The sequence below is a fragment of the Triplophysa dalaica genome, chromosome 11 (genome assembly GCF_015846415.1).
Source record: "Triplophysa dalaica isolate WHDGS20190420 chromosome 11, ASM1584641v1, whole genome shotgun sequence".
In the NCBI taxonomy this organism is placed as follows: domain Eukaryota; kingdom Metazoa; phylum Chordata; class Actinopteri; order Cypriniformes; family Nemacheilidae; genus Triplophysa; species Triplophysa dalaica.
The window spans coordinates 5,078,304-5,096,760 of record NC_079552.1 but is presented as its reverse complement, the minus strand read 5'-3'; the positions used below and the strand labels follow the sequence as shown (position 1 = coordinate 5,096,760).

General features: G+C 36.0%; 1 protein-coding gene across 1 annotated transcript in view; it reads right to left on the bottom strand.

Annotated features, from left to right (window-relative positions):
* The window catches only part of eys (eyes shut homolog), a 172,723-nt gene that overhangs the window by 114,792 nt on the left and 39,474 nt on the right, over window positions 1-18,457 (bottom strand). Inside the window, exons 12-16 of the mRNA XM_056760459.1 lie at window positions 3,763-3,996; window positions 3,518-3,640; window positions 3,151-3,264; window positions 2,284-2,397; window positions 1,430-1,543 (exon numbers count right to left, since the gene is read on the bottom strand). Coding sequence (XP_056616437.1) covers window positions 1,430-1,543; window positions 2,284-2,397; window positions 3,151-3,264; window positions 3,518-3,640; window positions 3,763-3,996 — 699 coding nt within the window. The remainder of the gene's footprint in view (window positions 1-1,429; window positions 1,544-2,283; window positions 2,398-3,150; window positions 3,265-3,517; window positions 3,641-3,762; window positions 3,997-18,457) is intronic.

The window sequence follows — 18,457 nt, the reverse complement described above, 5'->3', positions numbered from 1 at the left end:
AAGAAAACAAGTTCAAATTCACTTTAACAAGCAATACAACAGTATAATTTGTGCATGTATTTTTTGCTAAATTTTATGTGATAATGTTGTCTTGCTGGTGTCAGTCTTTCATATTGCTGTTGGATGACTTCATGTCAATCCTGAGGTTTGCTTTTTGGAAATTCAACAGACACTGGAACGGCCACAATACATCAAGAGATGCTCAATTTGAACAAAAGTTAGTTTTCAATCTAAAGCATTACAGAATTGTCTATAAATGTCTGCCAAATGTCTAAATGAAAACCATAGAAAACCATGAAGAAACCAGGCACAACTGAGACAGACAGGACAACTCAATGTAAATTAATGACACGCTTCAGACAGCATAAACACACACATGGCATTGTCAGGCAAGCATCTGTCATAAATTCTAAAGGTTTCATTTAAATCTTGCAAAGAAATATCCACAGTATTGAAACTCCATTCATTCACAGACACCAGATCATTCAATATAGTATAGCTGTGTAACGAAGGATAATATTCTTGTCTTCCCAGCATCACTTCAGTTAAAGCCTGTGTGTTTCTTTCTCAGGCATGTTTTCTCCTCGACTTCAAAACAGAATAACCGATATCATCATTATCTCTGACAACCTAATTTGCTCGTCTAATGGAAGCGTGAGGCATGATCTCTGTTTGAATATAAGCTGGGATGATTGAGCTGCCTGATCGATTCGAGATGAGCCGCATTCTGGGTCCAGAATTGACCAGATGAGCATCAAACATACACGAAACGCAAGCAAGCAAACCTAATAACGGACCTAATGCAGATCTGTAAAACAGGTGTATATACACACCAGATAAATGTCAACGGATTCCTGATCAGAATAATGTAGTATAATAGGATAGAGCTCTGGAGAAAATCTATTGTGACATTTGGTGCGATACTGATTTATTATTACGGACTGGATCAATATTATGTGTGTATGAATACAGGGCCCCCTGAAATAAATGAATGTATGGTAAACCCCAACATTGCCGTTCACATTACACATCAGCTGTTGTTCTGAATGTTTATTTTTAGGAGGTGACATAATCTGAGGACTTTAAGACCAAGCAGAAGCTTAAATCAAGCGGTGGATAGGCAGTAAAGAGGTAATCTCTTACGGTAAGCGCCCACTTACCTGCCTTTCAGCGAAGATTACTTTACATCACATAAATAATATTCATGAGTCAAGCTGAAAGGGTTGATAACGGGTGGCATTCTCTCATTAAATGCATTTTATTTATTTTCTGCTGTTTTTTAGTTTTGTTTTATTGGTTGTGGACGGTGAATCAGTCTCGCTGTGGCAGGGCTGGCGGCAGGAGTTCAGACAGGTGAGAGAAATGTTCTCTGAAGTTAATTAACTTTGCTTTTCTTCACCCTTTACCCCAGTCCCTCAGTCTTCATTACCTTTAAATGGAGCCACGCATCGGCAGTAGTAATTACCCGACTGGTCAATGCAGGTGCCTTCATTCTTACAGGGATATGAGAGGCACTCATCGACATCCACAGGGCACTCAGGACCTAACACAATATAAAAATTGAATATCATGTAGGTGGATGAAAACAGCTTTCCAATCTATGATGACATGATTCAACATGTATCAACACATTGTCCCGAAACACAATGGTTTTGTCTTTGTCTAAGTTTCTATTCTTGAGACGCAGGAGAAGATGCCTACCAATATAATACGATGTCCCTAGCCTTACAGATTTATTGGAATGTGAAAAAAATGATACGGATTTTGATTAACAAATTTTTTCAGTAATATTAAAACATAGCACTTTATTCTTTATGTATTTGCATGTAGTGTACATAGCTCTGAAAAGAATTAAGAGAAAATATTTTCCAATATTTTTTTTTATGAATGTACTATTTATTGGCATCTTTGCTTCACTCTGTGGAGCACTATAACACTTCTTTCAATTATTGTGTTTATATGCCGATTTTTTCATGAAATATTTTTATTATTTCATTTTTTTTTTTATATATTTATTAGAACAGTATTAAATATTAAAAACTGATATAAATGTTAAATCTTTTTAGTCCATGAATACTGAACATTTTTTTTGTTTGTTTTTATAAAAAAACTACTTTTTAAAGGCAAATTTGAAATGGACTGAGTTGTGTATATAGTATATATTCTATATATTTCATTGCTGCCATGTCATGTCAATGCTAAATAAAATATCATATACTACTGCATATACTACAATAAATAATACTCCTAAAAACTTAAAAGCGTCTAAAAGGTCATACACACCAGTGAAACCTGAAGGACAGATGCATTTAAAGCCATCTGAGAGGTCCAAGCACGTGCCATTGTTCTTGCAAGGTGACGACTGGCATTCGTCTATGTGGATTTCACACAAACTGCCTGAAAAGCCAAGAGGAAAGACGAGACAGAGTAAAGCAAGAATGAGAGCTGTCGTTGAAATTCCCATGCCAACCAATTATAAAATGAAGTTTCCAACGCACAAGGATTGGGAATAAAAGTACAAACAAATCTAAAATCCCTTTTAAGCCTTCGAGCAATACGGCTCCCGTCTAAAATGAAAGGAGATGAATTGACATTCTGTTGGGCAGGAGGTTCCTAAAATACACGCAGAGCATGAGTTGACTCATACCAACAAATGAGCCTATTTCCTTTCCAATCTGCACAAACACGAAAGAATCAAGTGGAAATTACTCCTGAAATGGAGATTTAATGTGATTGCATGAGAAGTAAAACTGCCCTTCTATTTTTAAGGGTTGTTGGTAAACTAAACAAATGACAAACGCAATGATCATGTCTCTTAAAGGTGAACAGTGTCATATTAGTTTTATATTAATCCACTTGTTTTCATAGAGCTAATGATCATTTTATTTATGTATTTTGGTTTATTTTCTATTCATTTCTGTCTGTGTGTTTAACAGGTTGTCACAAGTTTGACAGGTCACGGTCTGATTCTAAATGACATTAAGCAGATGAGTCTCATGCTTTTCCAAACTTACTAACCTAACTCGTGACATCCAGTCATCATTAGCGAATCATTCCATTACTTCTCATCTACGACTCATTTAATCACCTTAGACAATTTGTCTCCCAAGTTAGCGTGTGAAACTCTGACAGCAGGGAACAATTGTGTACCTGTGGTTCCGGCAGGGCAGAGACAGCTGAAGGTGTCGAGCTCATCTGAGCAGAAAGCGCCGTTCTGACAGGGTTGACTAAGACACTCATTTACTTCAATCTCACAGTTATTACCTTGAAAAGGAGAGAAAAGGTTCGTTCGTTAGGGATTTCCTTGTAAATACGGGGGCCGTGATGCCCTTTCGAATAAAACGGGTGACGGAGGATGTGATGACAGTTTAATACAGTTTTGTAAAATCCCTTTGATAAGGTAAACTATTGTCGTACCATTCTTGGCAGATTTGAGGCCACGGACCTTTTAAACATAGTGGCGCGGAGGGGATATCGAACAGGTGAAGGAAAAACTTCTTGATTTTGATGGACTTACCAATGAACCCAGGTGCACAGAAACATTCGTAGGCGTTGATACCATCTTTGCAGACACTGAGCGTGCCGCAGGGTTTATCCAGACACTCGTCGATATTTACCTCACAGAAGCACCCTCTTAACCCTGGATAAAAATGGGTTGAGGTTAACGCATGCGTTAGTGGAAGTGTGGAAGGATTGTCCGCCAGGCAAGTAAAGTGCAAAAGAGGAATCATCAGGAAAAAGCATCAAAGCAATCGGACTTACCGGGCAAACATTCACACAGAAAGCCCTGAGGAAGGTCCACGCACTTTGATCCGTGATGACACAGTCCTTCCACACAACGGCGGATGGACGTTTCGCACAACCGGCCCGTGTAACCGTGATGACACGTGCACTTGAAACCGCCGTCTTGCTCCTCACACACGGAGGTGCCCGTAGCATCACACAGATCGGAGGTGCAGCCTTTAGCCGGCGTTGAGCAGTCATGTCCTGTGAACCCTGACAGCAGGAGGAAAATCTTGCTTTATGTGGGCCGGCTCACACCAGACACACTTCGGGTCTTATCCATAGAATGTCAAATGCACAACTGCCAACCATCTGCCAAAAATTGACATTTCAACATTCACTATGGTGAAAACCACTGGTAAAATGTTTATTTCTTCATGGTAATGTTGACCTTTGCATGGAATTGTCCTTATACTGAAATTCTTTGTTTGGTCGAGTTAAAGGGATAGTTAGATAGACACCCAAAAAGGAACACAACAGAAGATATTTGAAAGAATGTCACTAACCCGACATATCTCATTAAACCATTTACTGCCACGGTAGGGGAAATATTTAACAATGGGAGTCAAAGGGGTCAAAAGATCTGTTTGGTTACTGACATACTTCCAAATATTTCTCTTTGTGTTTAGCAGAACAAAGAAATTAATACAGGTTTGGAACAATCTAAGAATTATTAAATGATGACAGAATTTTCATTTTTGGGTGAATTATCACTTTAAAAGTCAGAAGTGTCATATTGCTTAACTTCATCACTTACATCTAGATTCCACTTGTTATGGTCGAATAGAAATAAGAAGTACACAACAATACGTATGACAATATATGTATAGGTTAACAAAAACTTCAAGATCTGACAATTTCAGAGTCGAAACAAAGCGAAAGCAAAGTCCTTGACTTATCCAAGTCAAATGGATACATCACACCAATAAACCTAATGAAATAAACCCAATAAAACTCACACCAAACCTCACCAGTAAAACGGTATACGCAAAAATCGAAATGCCTGTGATATAGGAACCGTATTTCTCCTGGTGGACATGTGCAATAAGTCTGTGCTCTCATGGTATAGCGGGAGCTGTTGTTTCGACACACCTCACCCACAGATGTGACAGCAGCAGAATGCTTCTTATCTGGGAGAGGCAGCAGATAAAAAGCGTAACGTCTCGAGTGATGCAAAGGTCACAAGACAAGAACACGTCTGTCATCGCAGATCCAATCTGAAGACATGTCATTGACATTGCTAATCTGGGATAGTCCACGGCTAAAATTGTAAAGGGAATTTTTTTGTTTATATTATTAATAAGAAAGAGCAGTTACTTAAAGTGACCAAAAATAAAACTGCCAATATTTTTTCACCTTCCTGTCATTCAAAACCTGTATGACTTACTTTCTCTTCAGAACACAAAAGAAGATATTTTGAAGAACGATGGTAAGCAAATTAAATTTTTCCCCATTGACTTCAACTGTATGGACACAAAACCACCAAGACATTTCTCAAAATATATTATTTTGCATTTCACATAAGAGTCACATACAGGTGAACGAAACTATTAAAAGAAACCACTCCTTCAATGTAACATTCTGCTGCAAACGTGTGAGCGCAACTACCATGTTAAGAAAAGAACGATCGCATCCCCTCGGGGGTTTTCAAAGACAAATACTAATACAATGTGCAGTCCCTTGACTGGGGGAGTGACATTGAGTGGGCTATTCAGAGCTGTGAATCTTTCAGTGTAATCAATGTGACGTCCGAAGTGCCGCATCCCTCTTTTAAAGCTTGTGACCAAGACACTGATGTCTCTGTGATGTTATTTTGCAGTACACATATAAAACATTAATGAGGACCAAAGCTATCTGTAATGGTAACAGAGACACCCTGGACAATTTGTGTGAGAAACCCTGTGAAATGACTTACTGGGCCACAGAACAGATATTAGTTCATGTTGAATAAAGTATATTGTATACCATCTTAAAAATTTTATTCTGATGTAGCAACACTGTTTGAAAAGTTTCTCTTAAAATGAATACAACTAGGAAATTGTTGTGATAAGAGTATAGAGCTATAAAATGTATGTCTACAGCAAAGCTCAGATCAAATACATTTTATAAAGAAATTGTGTAAAGGTCCAGTATATGAAATTTAGCTGCATCTAGTCAAAACTCAAAGTCAATGTCTGCTTTATTGTTAATTCTGCCTCATGAACAGTACATACATATAGAGGATTGAAATTGCGTCACACTCAGACCAATGGTGCATACAAATAACACTACAAAGAATAAAAATATGTATATACAAAAATACAGATAATTACAGATATTATATATAAATGTGAAATACAACTATTACAAGCCGGGCTGTTTAAAAAAAATTAAGAAGACATACTGGCAGATAGTGTGCAAACCAGTGAAATATGCAACAGTGCAGATGAGGGGTAGTGCAAAGAGTTTATTAGTCTGTTTAAAGTGACAAAGGGAGCAGGCTTTGTTTAACCTGTCAGCAGGTAGTTGAAGAGGAGCAGACAGATGCTGAATGAGATAGCGAGCAGTCCAATGCTGCATAAAGTGACTAGTGCGGGTCAATGTATGTCAGTGTATGCTCTCCCCCCACCCCCCAATCGAAGCACTACGGTGACTGCACAGTCAGATTTCTTCATCTTTTGCTTTTTTGCCAAAGGAAAAAACTTGTTTATAGAACGCGCTCTCTAGAACAGTTTGTGCATTTAAGGCTACTGTTGGAACTACATGCCGATTTCCATGCAAGGGGATTTGCGGTGTTATTAGATAGAAATAGCTCATTCTAAAGTAACGTTCAATTATATAAGGTCTTTATCCTCCTCTGAATACATAGTTAATATGAATATATACTTCAAACTGTCAATAAATTCCAATCCCCAAAAAATACACATTGGACCTTTAATGCTTTAACAGTACACAACATGTTCCAAATGGTGCCTTAGAGGCTCCCAAGTGAGCAAGCCAAAAGCAAATAAAACTTCTTCAGATTTTTTATTTCAGGCTTCGTGTCTTGACAAACCTGAGACATTGTTGAGATGTCTTTTGAAATAGAGACAATATGAAACTGCAACTGCAGGGAACTTTTCCCAAGAGAATATTTTATACAGATATCAAAATTATCAAAATTTAGCTTCCATACCTTGAATCGGGATTAAAATAACTGTTCAGTTGGTCTGGTTAATGTGTATGCACGCTGCTGAGTAAGGACTGTAGTAAAGACAAGTTCATGATTTTGCCAACAAAATGATTGTTTCTCATTGTTTCTCTCGAAAAGCGAGACTTCCTAACCTACACAGCGGTGTGATCCCATCCTTTTTTCAACAACTGGCATTCTTGTACCATATCTATGGTGTTATTGCATTTAAACCTCTGCTGGAAAACAGTGTATCCACAGAAAGGAGGTGGAGGCTATATAAAGTCGGGAATTAACTGAACCTACAAAAAATCTATACTAAAACTGACCCATTTATTCTATGCAACTGGAATCAATCAATTCAAGTATTTGCATTTCATTTAACATTTAGAAGTAAAGATTCAACTCAACACTGAATTAACTCAGTTCCTCGAGGAGATACGCTAACCTTTTTTTCAAAACTATACACCCGTCCAAATACAGTATTGATCAGTTTGCCTGTAATATGATAGAAATATCTAAATCAAAACACTGATGTTTACAACAACCACTTAGCATTGGATCCCTCAGGGCAGATAGACGAGAAACCCCTTTCAGATCAATGCAAGTAAGATCATCGATGTAGAAGCTTGGGCGCTGTAATTCTGCTCTGTTTCACATGAGGTACCCTTAAAACCCACATCTGAACGACACAGCTTAAATATACCAACTGCGAAACAAACGCTGGTACATCGCATGAGCGAAAAATAGACAGACAGCCGTTCTAATCAGTGAATTTAGGTAATACACCCTCATGTATTATTTGAACGCACATAGCCATCCAACTGAGGCTCAAACCATTGCATATTTCTATTTTTAAAGGGTCATTATTGATTTTCAAGGGCGCTTTGCGTGTGCTGACTATTTATGTCAAATACTTCCATCAGATCAATAAACTGTAATAAATCTGAACACCTACAGCAATGACATTTAAAATCCAATCAACATCAAATACAAAAATTAAAGAATAGTACATTAAGCATCATAACTGCAAATATTATGGAAATTTGCCGCAGAAAGGGAAGTCAGATAAAAATATAAATCTAATATAAATTCACCCTCACAATAAATATTTTAAGTAATAACATTATTATAATATAATCAAATAATTATATTATTAAGAGTATAAATAATCAACATAACAACCCATTTTTCTATATATATTTATTTATTTATATTAATATATTAATCATATTGTTGCTATCCTTCTGAAACCGTGTATGTCCAAATTCGCTGTATTTCAGTAAATGGAATAAACACTGTACTTTTTAAATGATAAAATACTGTGGTGTCAAAGTTGACAAGCACTTTTTTATATTTTTTAATTTTAAGATATTTGCAAAACCCAGTAACAATCATAAAGGGTGAATAATAATAATGATTTATAGCAAAATAAATCACGAAATATAGAGATACGAGGTTTCAGAAGGACAGCAGCGATCATTAAAAAAAATGATAGATCCATTAGACCTGTGAACATTGTCTGAGTAACAAAAACATAAATCCCATACAAGGGTTAAAAATGAAACCAAGCAGTGAATTTGGAGTTTCACATTTAAGCTATACACGTCTATATAGAAATCCATCTCCAGCTTCACACAATAGAAGCTTCAACAAAGCTGCTATTCATTAGTAAAAGTCATAGCTTTGCAATTAGTGCTCTCGTTATTTTTCGGTAATGTTGTGTCTGGGCTTTCTGTAAACCTCATCAAGATATCACAGCGGAAAAACTCTCCATAAACTCAGAAATCAATCAAACCCATAACTAGACAGGCCAAGACAAAATTATGATGAGCACACTATTTGTTTTAAAGTACTTTTTGTACTTTATCAGACAGTACAGTGAGAAGAAATTCAAATGGAAAGAAAGAGGGAAAAGGGAATTGGGCCACTCAAAGCGCTATGGTGCAACACCCACTTTTTGGCGCTGACCTGCTACACCATATTTGCCCCTATATTTGACTCATTTCTGTAGTATTTTTGCTGTTAATTTCTGACCCTCTTTAGCACCATCACACAACAGGTTTCAACAGTCATCGCGGTCAAATTTCTGCCCCGTTCAGCTGAACCGTTCTGGTTAACCGAATGTGTAGTTACTGCTAAGAGGAAACGTCCAGAGGGAACACCAGTACAGCTGTGAAGTGATAAACCACACAACACACAAGCTCTGATGTATCACAGTATAAACAATGTCAACCTTCGGTTTCATCAGTCCATACCGAGTTCCACATCGCCTCTGGAGGCAAAGTCAACTCAACAGCTCTCACCGCAACTCAACACTCACTATTACAACAGCTGTCTAGTCACAAAGCAGTCCATGTGTGGGCTGGAGAGGTGTGAAGCTCCCCATCGCTGGACTCTAGTGCAGTTTAAAGCCATTCTCCGGAATGATGGATCGCTTTTCACCATCTGCCAGCCCGAAGAATAAATGCGGATTTGCCGAAGGAACACTACCTGCCTGAAAGCACAGTGCCAGCTGTACATTCAAGGGAGATGGAATAGTGCGTTTTCATTGTTTGGGCAAAGCCTTGAGCAGCACATAGGATATATTTTCAAAGAATAAAAATAAAGAGCATGAAAGAGCATGACACATGATGCTATGCTTTAACAATGGGGGTTCACGTTGAGACATGGGCGAGTGCAAGAAAGAAGAAATCGTTTTTTGCCATTTGCAGAAGAAGGTTCAACATCAGTGCCAAACCTCACAAATTCTTAAAGCTAAAGACGAATCTCAGGTGTCCACATCAGTGTTGGGGGTAACTATTTACTGTAATTTAATGACTTTTCCTTTAAAAAGTAAAGTAATGGATTACTCTTATTTTGCTGTTTTTAATTATAGTTACTTTGGATGTAATTGAACTAAATACTGTGTAATGTACACAATAGTGGAATTTCATTCAAGTTCAAAGTCTAACTATAAAATGGATAAATTAATGTGACTTTCTCACATTTGTGATGCTTTATGTAGTTTAATATTATTTACTTGAATGAATTAAGAGTCGTTTCATGTCTATGCTTGAATCACTTAACTAAATAAGATTGATATAGGATATAGAAAGTAATTAGATACTTTTTGGAGAGAGTAATTTGTGCTGTAATAAGTAATTCATTACTTTTTCAGAATAACCTACCCAACACTGGTCCACATAGACTATTCCTTGGAGAAACCGTCATCGTTCCAAAATCTAGTGAACTGATTCACTGTCTATATAAAAGAGGAAATTACCTTAAATGCAGCATAAAGGTGAAGAGGGTCTGCGAACAACAAAAGGCGGTTGAGGTTGAAATGAAATTGCATGTTTTTAGAACTATTAAAATAATTTCTTATGAATTTTCAGGAGTAAAAAAAATGTTTTTATATCACACTTTTTAAATCTCAGGTGCTCAACAACGGTGAGGAAAATGTCTAAGCTCATTACAGTGCATTGCATTGCCATCCCTGAGGAGCACACAAGCAATGCTGCCTTTAATTTTGGCCAAAGTGATCTTATGAGACAGCATATTTCAGACACCCAATGTTTGGAACAGCTACCCAGACAGCTTAAATAGGTGTTGGAAAAAAGCCACTGTTTCTAAACCGGATGTCTCAAAATGTCCACTTTATGTAACAACTTCATCTAAAATATGATGACTGAATTTTTTCAGAAAGTACTGGCTCTGCAATTTAGAAACAGCAAACACTTATATACCTTTGAAACCACTAATACGGATGCTTTAAAGGGATAGTTCCCCAAAAATGGAAATTCTGTCATCCTTAACTCACCCTCATGTCATTTCAAACCTGTATGACTTTCTTCCGCAGAACAGAAAAGAAGATATGCATGTTGGAAACCGAAAAAAAGCAGTGGCAACCATTGACTTAAATTGGTTTTGTGTCCATACAATAGAAGCGAATGGAAAATAATTCAACATTCTTCAAAATAGCTCCTTTTGTGTTCTGTATCATACATGATGACATAATTTAGTATGTTAGTAGACTTTAACCAAACACAGCTTTTAAAGGGATTAAAGGGATAGTTCACCCAGAAATGAAAATTCTGTCATCAAATACTCACTCAGTTGTTCCAAAGCATTATACATGTCTTTGTTATGTTGAACACAGAGAAAGATAATTGGAAGAATGTTTGTAACCAAACAGTTCTTGGCAAGTTGGCCATCATTGACTACCATAGGAGGAAAAATGAGTATTGGAAGTTAAAAGTGCCCTAGAGCTGGTTGCTGTCCTATATTCTTCAAAATATCTTAAAAAAAAGAGAAGTAATTTTTCCTGCTATAGTTAATGGGGTCCAATGACTATTTGGTTATAAGCATTCTTCCAACTATCTTTCTCTGTCTTCGTCAGAACAAAGACAATTATAGAGATTTGCAACCACTTGATTTAGTGAAGATAGCATTTTTATTTTCGGGTGAACTGTCCCTTAAATTATATATATTTTTTTCAGCTGCTTTTTGTTAATATTTTTTAAAGTCAGACCCATATAAATACCATGAGCTGATGGAAAAATGCAGAACCTCAAGTTTTCTGACATTCTGCACAACCGTGAATGCTTTCCATTGCATTACCACGCTACAAAATGACTATCATTAGCTCTGTCACAGGCCACGGCGGCGGCAGGCCGTGACTAATGCCGGACCATAAGCGCCATCGGTGTGGGCAAATTCTCATCATTCCTCAAACTGACCATGGAACCAATTTCTACCTCTCCCCATGTCATAAAATCTGACAATTATCCTGACTTGATTAATAATGCATAGCAGTCCTCGCCTGCAATCAAGGTTTAATCAGCAATGTGTCTCACAGGTAGAGCCTTGACTGAGCCAAGAAATTATTGGCAAATTGTAAGGATTTATTTCCCCCCTCAACTTAATGATATAAATGACTCGGGGTAATTTAGTTGGTTTAACAAGCAGGACGACGTTATCAAACCCAAGGAGCTGTTTGCATATGTGGCTGCTGCCATGGAAACAATGTGATTAATCAGTGTTATTGATTTTTCAGCACATTCACATTCAATCGGGCAACAAAAAGAAAAACACAAAAAAAAACATAGCTAACTAACTAAATAAATGAAAGAATGGGAATCCAATTAAATGACATTGTGATCTAAATGGATTAGGTGCTTTCATACGGGTTTGTACAAATGCTCAAGTGGTTTTTAAAGACGCTCTCCTAAACCAGCTTAATATGCCGAGACAAAAATCTAAGCAAGTCACGCTTGGATGGACCATGCCTCTCTGTTAAAACAGTTCTTGCCAGACCAACAGAGCTGTATTGGTTAAATCAATGGCTAGGGAGGAACTATTTATCTAACAGGCCAATGGAGAACCGAGGGAGTGTCATAAAAAGTCATTAATTTTATTTGGTGCTACTGGCCATGCAGAAATTACATACTTCACCTTTACAAGGACAAAAAAATTACTTGGATCATAAGTCAGTGGCACCTCAGTTCAAAACGCAAAATCCAGTGGGGCAAGGTTGGATCTAGATTAAGTCTCCTCCCCTTGCATTGTGATTGGTCGACAGGGGATCCAGTCTCCTCCCACTGTGTCTTGACTGATCTATTGGTGGACATGTCATACTCGTGTTGTTGCTCTACCATTTCAGCCTCAAGTCGTAATTTAAGTTATTTATTTGACAGAAAAACAAACTTGCTGAAGATTTATTTACTAACGTGTTTTAAATAACATATTTTATTAGATTAAGGTTTAGGTTTAGGGTAAGGGTTTGGGTGCTTTTAATATCATATTTTATTACATTTTGGTTTAGGGTAAGGATTTGGGTTAACATATTTAACTGTAATCATTACTTACAGGCGTAACCTAAATTATGATTGCGTTGATTACAAAGGTCAGGGGTTTGAATGCCAGGGAACCCAGGGTGCTTGAATGCACCATCGCTTTAGATTTCAGCATCTCCCAAATGCATAAATGTAATGTATTATAATGTATTATAACCGTGCATTTATGATACCTGGATCTGCTTCATATCATACGAATATAACACTAGCCTACATGTAATTAATTTTTTTGACTATTACCACTGCACTACCATTTCTCATTGGAGGAAAAAAATGCATTGGATATCACCGGGGTTCAGTTGGGATTCCGTAAGTGGGGGAACATTATTATAGAGCTTAAGGGTAGCCGTGTGGTGAATGTACTATAAAGCCACAGAAAACAATAAGAGACCCTTGGTTGGGTTCATCCATGTTAAACCCAGTTTGGGTTGTATTGAAACCCAATGTTGGGTCAAATTCAACCAAACATTTTTAGAGTGTATTTTCAGTTTTTCTTAATTTACTATTTATAGATGTATACTGTAAGTAAAATTATAGTTTTGGTTTCATTCCTTAAACTAGTAACAAGGTTTTTCCTGAATTCCAAACAATAATATTTTTATTTTGCATAAAATTAAAACGTTACACACGGGTCAAAACATAATAAAATGCAATGTTTGCAGATCTTGACTACTACAAAAAAAACATGTTCATATTTAAGTCTTAACAAAACAATACTCATGTTTTTACAAGTATTTAAGAATAAGATCAAAAATAAATTTATGATGGAATAACCCAGATTTGTTTCACAACCTTCATGCATCTTTGCATTCTTTTAGGCTTTCACATGGCTGTTGCATGGCATTCTCAAATGTCAAATGTTAAATGTTACTGTGATGTGTAAAAAAAAGATCAATAGTTCCAAAAGGGTGGCAAATAAAACAAAGTGCTGTTACACATATTGTTTGCTATAATATGAGTAGTGAAAAGATGTGAATTTATGTATCTTTTTTTCATTATTACTATAAAACTACTACAAATATTCATAAATATATTAATAAATTTATAAATATACAATGAAAACTTATTTTTGTATAATAAATACAAATATAAAAAACATCATATTAATATAATACATATTTTATATTTAAACTGTTGCCAAATTTAATAAAATAATCATAATAGTAATACTAAATTATTTCTAAAGGGTTGTTTCTGTTAAAATGTAACAGACACTGGACTGGAATTGACACCATACCTGTGAAAAAGCTGATCAAAGGCAAATCTGGAATCTTTTTTAAGATTTTTTCCTAGAGTTGTATATTTGTTTGCTGAGGAAGAAAACGGAATAAATTTACAAATTAAATGTAAATATAACTATACAGACATCATTTAAATTTGTGTTTGTCAAGTAATACATCTCAAGTTTGCCGATAATTTTATATAAAATCCGTAGTGGAGCTTAGACAAAATGGATCTGGATTCAAAGACACCTTGCCAATTATTTCTTGACAGAAACACAGTTCCCTCTCATTCCATCCCAACTGACACCTGGACATCACACTTGTTCCCTAGCAAGTGTCACCTGTATCTGTTCTCCACATAGACCTGTGTTCTGGTTGAACCTGATTTATATCTCTTTTGATTTATCTCACGGAGATGCCTGCCAAAGTGTGCACAGCAGAACAGAGTCATTACTACAGTCCCCTTGGTTAGTTTAATCCCACAGGCAATTAGGATTTGTAGGACTTTGTTTTCCACTCAAAAGAAGCTTTACAGGGTTGTTATTGATTCTGAAAGCTCCGAGGGCACACGAGGACTCAACCCACTGGATCATTTAATCATGTTTAATAAGAGGCAGTCATTGCCTCTCTGATTTATTGCATTAAGCGAGCCAGTGACAAATCCAGACACAGCCCCGATCAAAGCACAAATCATCTTTACGTTCATAGAAGTGTCCTCTGATTGGTCCACACAAACGCACACAAAAGTAACTGGGGTTTATCTATATCAATTTTATCTTATTTGCTTGTAAAAAAAATGTCAGAAGATTATATTCATCGATTTTCAAAGAAAGTGCTTATTTAATACGTAAGCTATATAGCTACAAACACTCTCAACTATGAAAAAAAATGGTTAGCAATTTAGCAGAGAGTAAAATAGAACACTGATATCAAAACTAACAATACATTTCTAGAGGAAGCCCATAAACGTCGTTGTGAGCACTGCCTCAGATGTCCATAGCAACAACCATTAGCAAGCCAGACATAGAGCGCTCATGGTTAACAACCATAGTGTATCTTCTTTACCCATGAAGAAATGTCACCCCATTAGGACGCCGCAGGAGACACAGCGTGTTATATCGAAGGGACTTTATCACTTGCACCTAGAGACCTGTCATTACTAAGGAACCCCACAACGCTGTCAACACAGCTCTGGATATGATACAAGGGATTACCGAACAGTCTGAGGAATACTTTACTACTTTGCTTCTGTGTTTTACATGACAGGTGTGTCCCATTGAGGTCAGCAATATGCCTTGTGGGCCTTTGGATTGTGGCAAAATAGTCACAAAAGTATCAAATAAGAAACATTTGTAAACATGAATTCGAAATCTAGACCCTCTTCCAAATGGCAGCCTCAGATGTCAAAAGTAAAATGTAAAACGTTACTCTGATGTGTAAGAACAGACCACTAGTTCCCGATGGGTTGCAAATAGTGTTGTTACACATTTTGTGTACTTACTGTAATATGAAGAGTGAAAAGATGCAGATTTATGTAACTTATTGATTAATAAAAATAAAGGCATCCTATATTGCTTTAACTGTATAGAGAGGTAATAAGTAACAACACAGTATTAGGAATCAAGGGTATGTTAACTTTAAAACTGGGTTCTTTTTGAAAATGATTAAATAATCATAATAATAAATAATAATAATAAAGGGTTTATTAATAAATATAAAATATTTTTAATTTAAAATAAATATAATGTATAATACCAAAAATACTATATATATTAACAATATCATAATAAATGTCATATTTACATTGTTGTTAATAATAATACAAATATGTTTAATTATTATTGTTAATATTAATATATTAATTATTAATAAATAAAACAAGTATTTATTTAGAATAAATATAACAAATAATAACAAAAATAATATACATTAATAATAATATTTTTATATTTGAATTACTGCTACACAAAATAATAATAATTTCAAAGCAGAACTACACAAAAATCCCCTTTTGAAGTTAACATTTCACATAATCTACACGTGGTGTGTAAACGTATATCCTAAACGTTATGACAATTCACAGCATTTTACTTTGTACTTAATCCACCACCCAAAGAACATGAAAAATGTCGCCGTGTTTATGAGAATGTGTTTGAGGATTGATTTAAATGAATGTATGGGGGGATTAAATGTCCTACTGTATAAACAAATCCTCTAGCACATTAGCTACAATGAAGTGTAAAAAAGATTGACGCTTGCCCCGTAGATCTTCATCCACCGCAACAGATCTTCCAATTTCATCAACAGCTCTAAATGTGATGGCGGGCGTCAGTGCTTCCCAACAGCCATCTACATCGAGTGATTCTGTAATTTGGTGCATAAAACAAGCCATTTGGCTCCTGAATGTTTCATTTTCAGAACCAGTGGCTTCCCCGTCATTTTCTGCAGTCTGAGGACCTGCCTTAGCAGATGGGGATGGATGGTTTCTTTGGAAAACCATTTGATTTAATGTATTTACAACAAAACTGTAACGGATGGCGAGATGCTCCACACACACAATGAATCACTGCAATCTATGATACATGCGATGTCAAAATTCAGTCGAATGGGAGACAAACAGCCTTGACTATATGATCAAAACACATATGCTTTCTTTTAACTCGTATCATCTTAAAATGATCCATCATGCTATGATAATGACTTAAAGCAGCAGCTTCAACTCTGTATATGCTGTATATATGTATATATCTCCAGCTAAAACATAATTATCACAGACGCTCTCCTACTCATGTAGAAACGTGTAAACGTCTACACTTCAGTCGTCCTTGAAGTACAGCCGTGTATTTGACAGAGGTTCTCATTTACATAGGACATCACTTGCAATCTCTCATTTGGACATATGTCAAGAATAAATGTGGTAGACTAATGAAGATGTGGTTATTGATAAGGAGGCACAGAGCGCTATAAAATCATCAGCTGTAGATGGAATTTCATTTGCCGCACAGAATAATGACAAAATGTGTTTTAGCTCTTTAATCTTTGGCTCTTGTGGAAAACGCCACTTTGATGCTGGCAGTTTACAATCAGGAGATATAATGCGTTTGATACATTTGCTATAAATATAAAGGAGGTCAGGGCATTCTGCAAACGACTGCTAATAACATTCTAGCTGACAAACGACATGTGTATGAACATTCCTGCCAAGAACACATTGTAATAAGTGCAACATTGACCGCAAACGTGTTCCTGTAAATGCAATGGAAGAGCTTCGCGCTAGCGACGCCAAGGTCATGGGACTCATTTCACCGCGTTACAAATGTTGACCAAAGTCAAAAATATACAGTATGAAATTGAAATGGAGACTTAATTAACATCTTTTGTGTGGAAATGAACCACAATCCCATCAAGTACAACAAATTACATCATATATATAAAAAAACAATACTGTGGATACTGTAGGGTCATTTGACTAAAATGTTTTCAATAATATTAGAAACATTTTAATCTGAAGGCGCAGGCAAATGTTTTTGAAATTACTGTTGCAGACAAAAATATAATTGTAACAAAATAATCTTTCATTAGAAAACAAAACTATAATTAACCAAAATGTGCTTGAAATGATGAACTGGACAAAAAAATACAGAAAAAGCAGCCAATAAGAGCCCTTGTTTAAATGCACCCCAAGGTGATACCTCAAGAAGATGCTTAATAAAATAACAAGCAGACATCTTTACAAATTAAAATATATCGTAGCTCCACATAATTCCCAAAGTTACATAAGTACAAAATGATCATTTCATGGTTTTAATGTATTATTTTAAAATCTAGAAAAAAAGTTTGGGAATAAATATGTGACCAGAAACGTTAAATGAACGGTAGTGTTTTAAACAGTTTCAGATGCAAAAACATAAACAAAAATTATGTGGCCCAAACTTAATTTCTGGTAGATCTTCACAAACAATGAATACCTGTTTTAATGTAATTGCATAAAATTAATATGTACAAAAATATTGATATATAAATGTTTATATTATAACAAAACACAGACCGAAAAAGTTAACCTCGGGGCCAGATAAAACTATAGTCTACTATTTACCAAATGTGTAAAAACCTTTTTAAGAACCTTAGACCTTTTGAGCCAATCAAATGAGCCAAAAATTCATCGCACCACAGCAACGTACACAGTCCCAAACTCTTCATTACTGACTATCCTGAGCTGAACGACAATACAGAAAAGCACGTAAGAACCCTCAAAAAACTAATCTACTATGAGAAAGATGCTGGTGCTAAATGTATTTACTGTACACAGTATCTTCCACAGGAGCCATGCTAACCAGCTCATCCTTGACCCCTTACTCAGAAGCCTGAAATCAAAGACGCATTTCATCTTTTTTCAACGGCAACGTCAAACAGGAGACTATTATAGATCTCAACTACTTTCTATTTATGCACCACTTTGACAAATT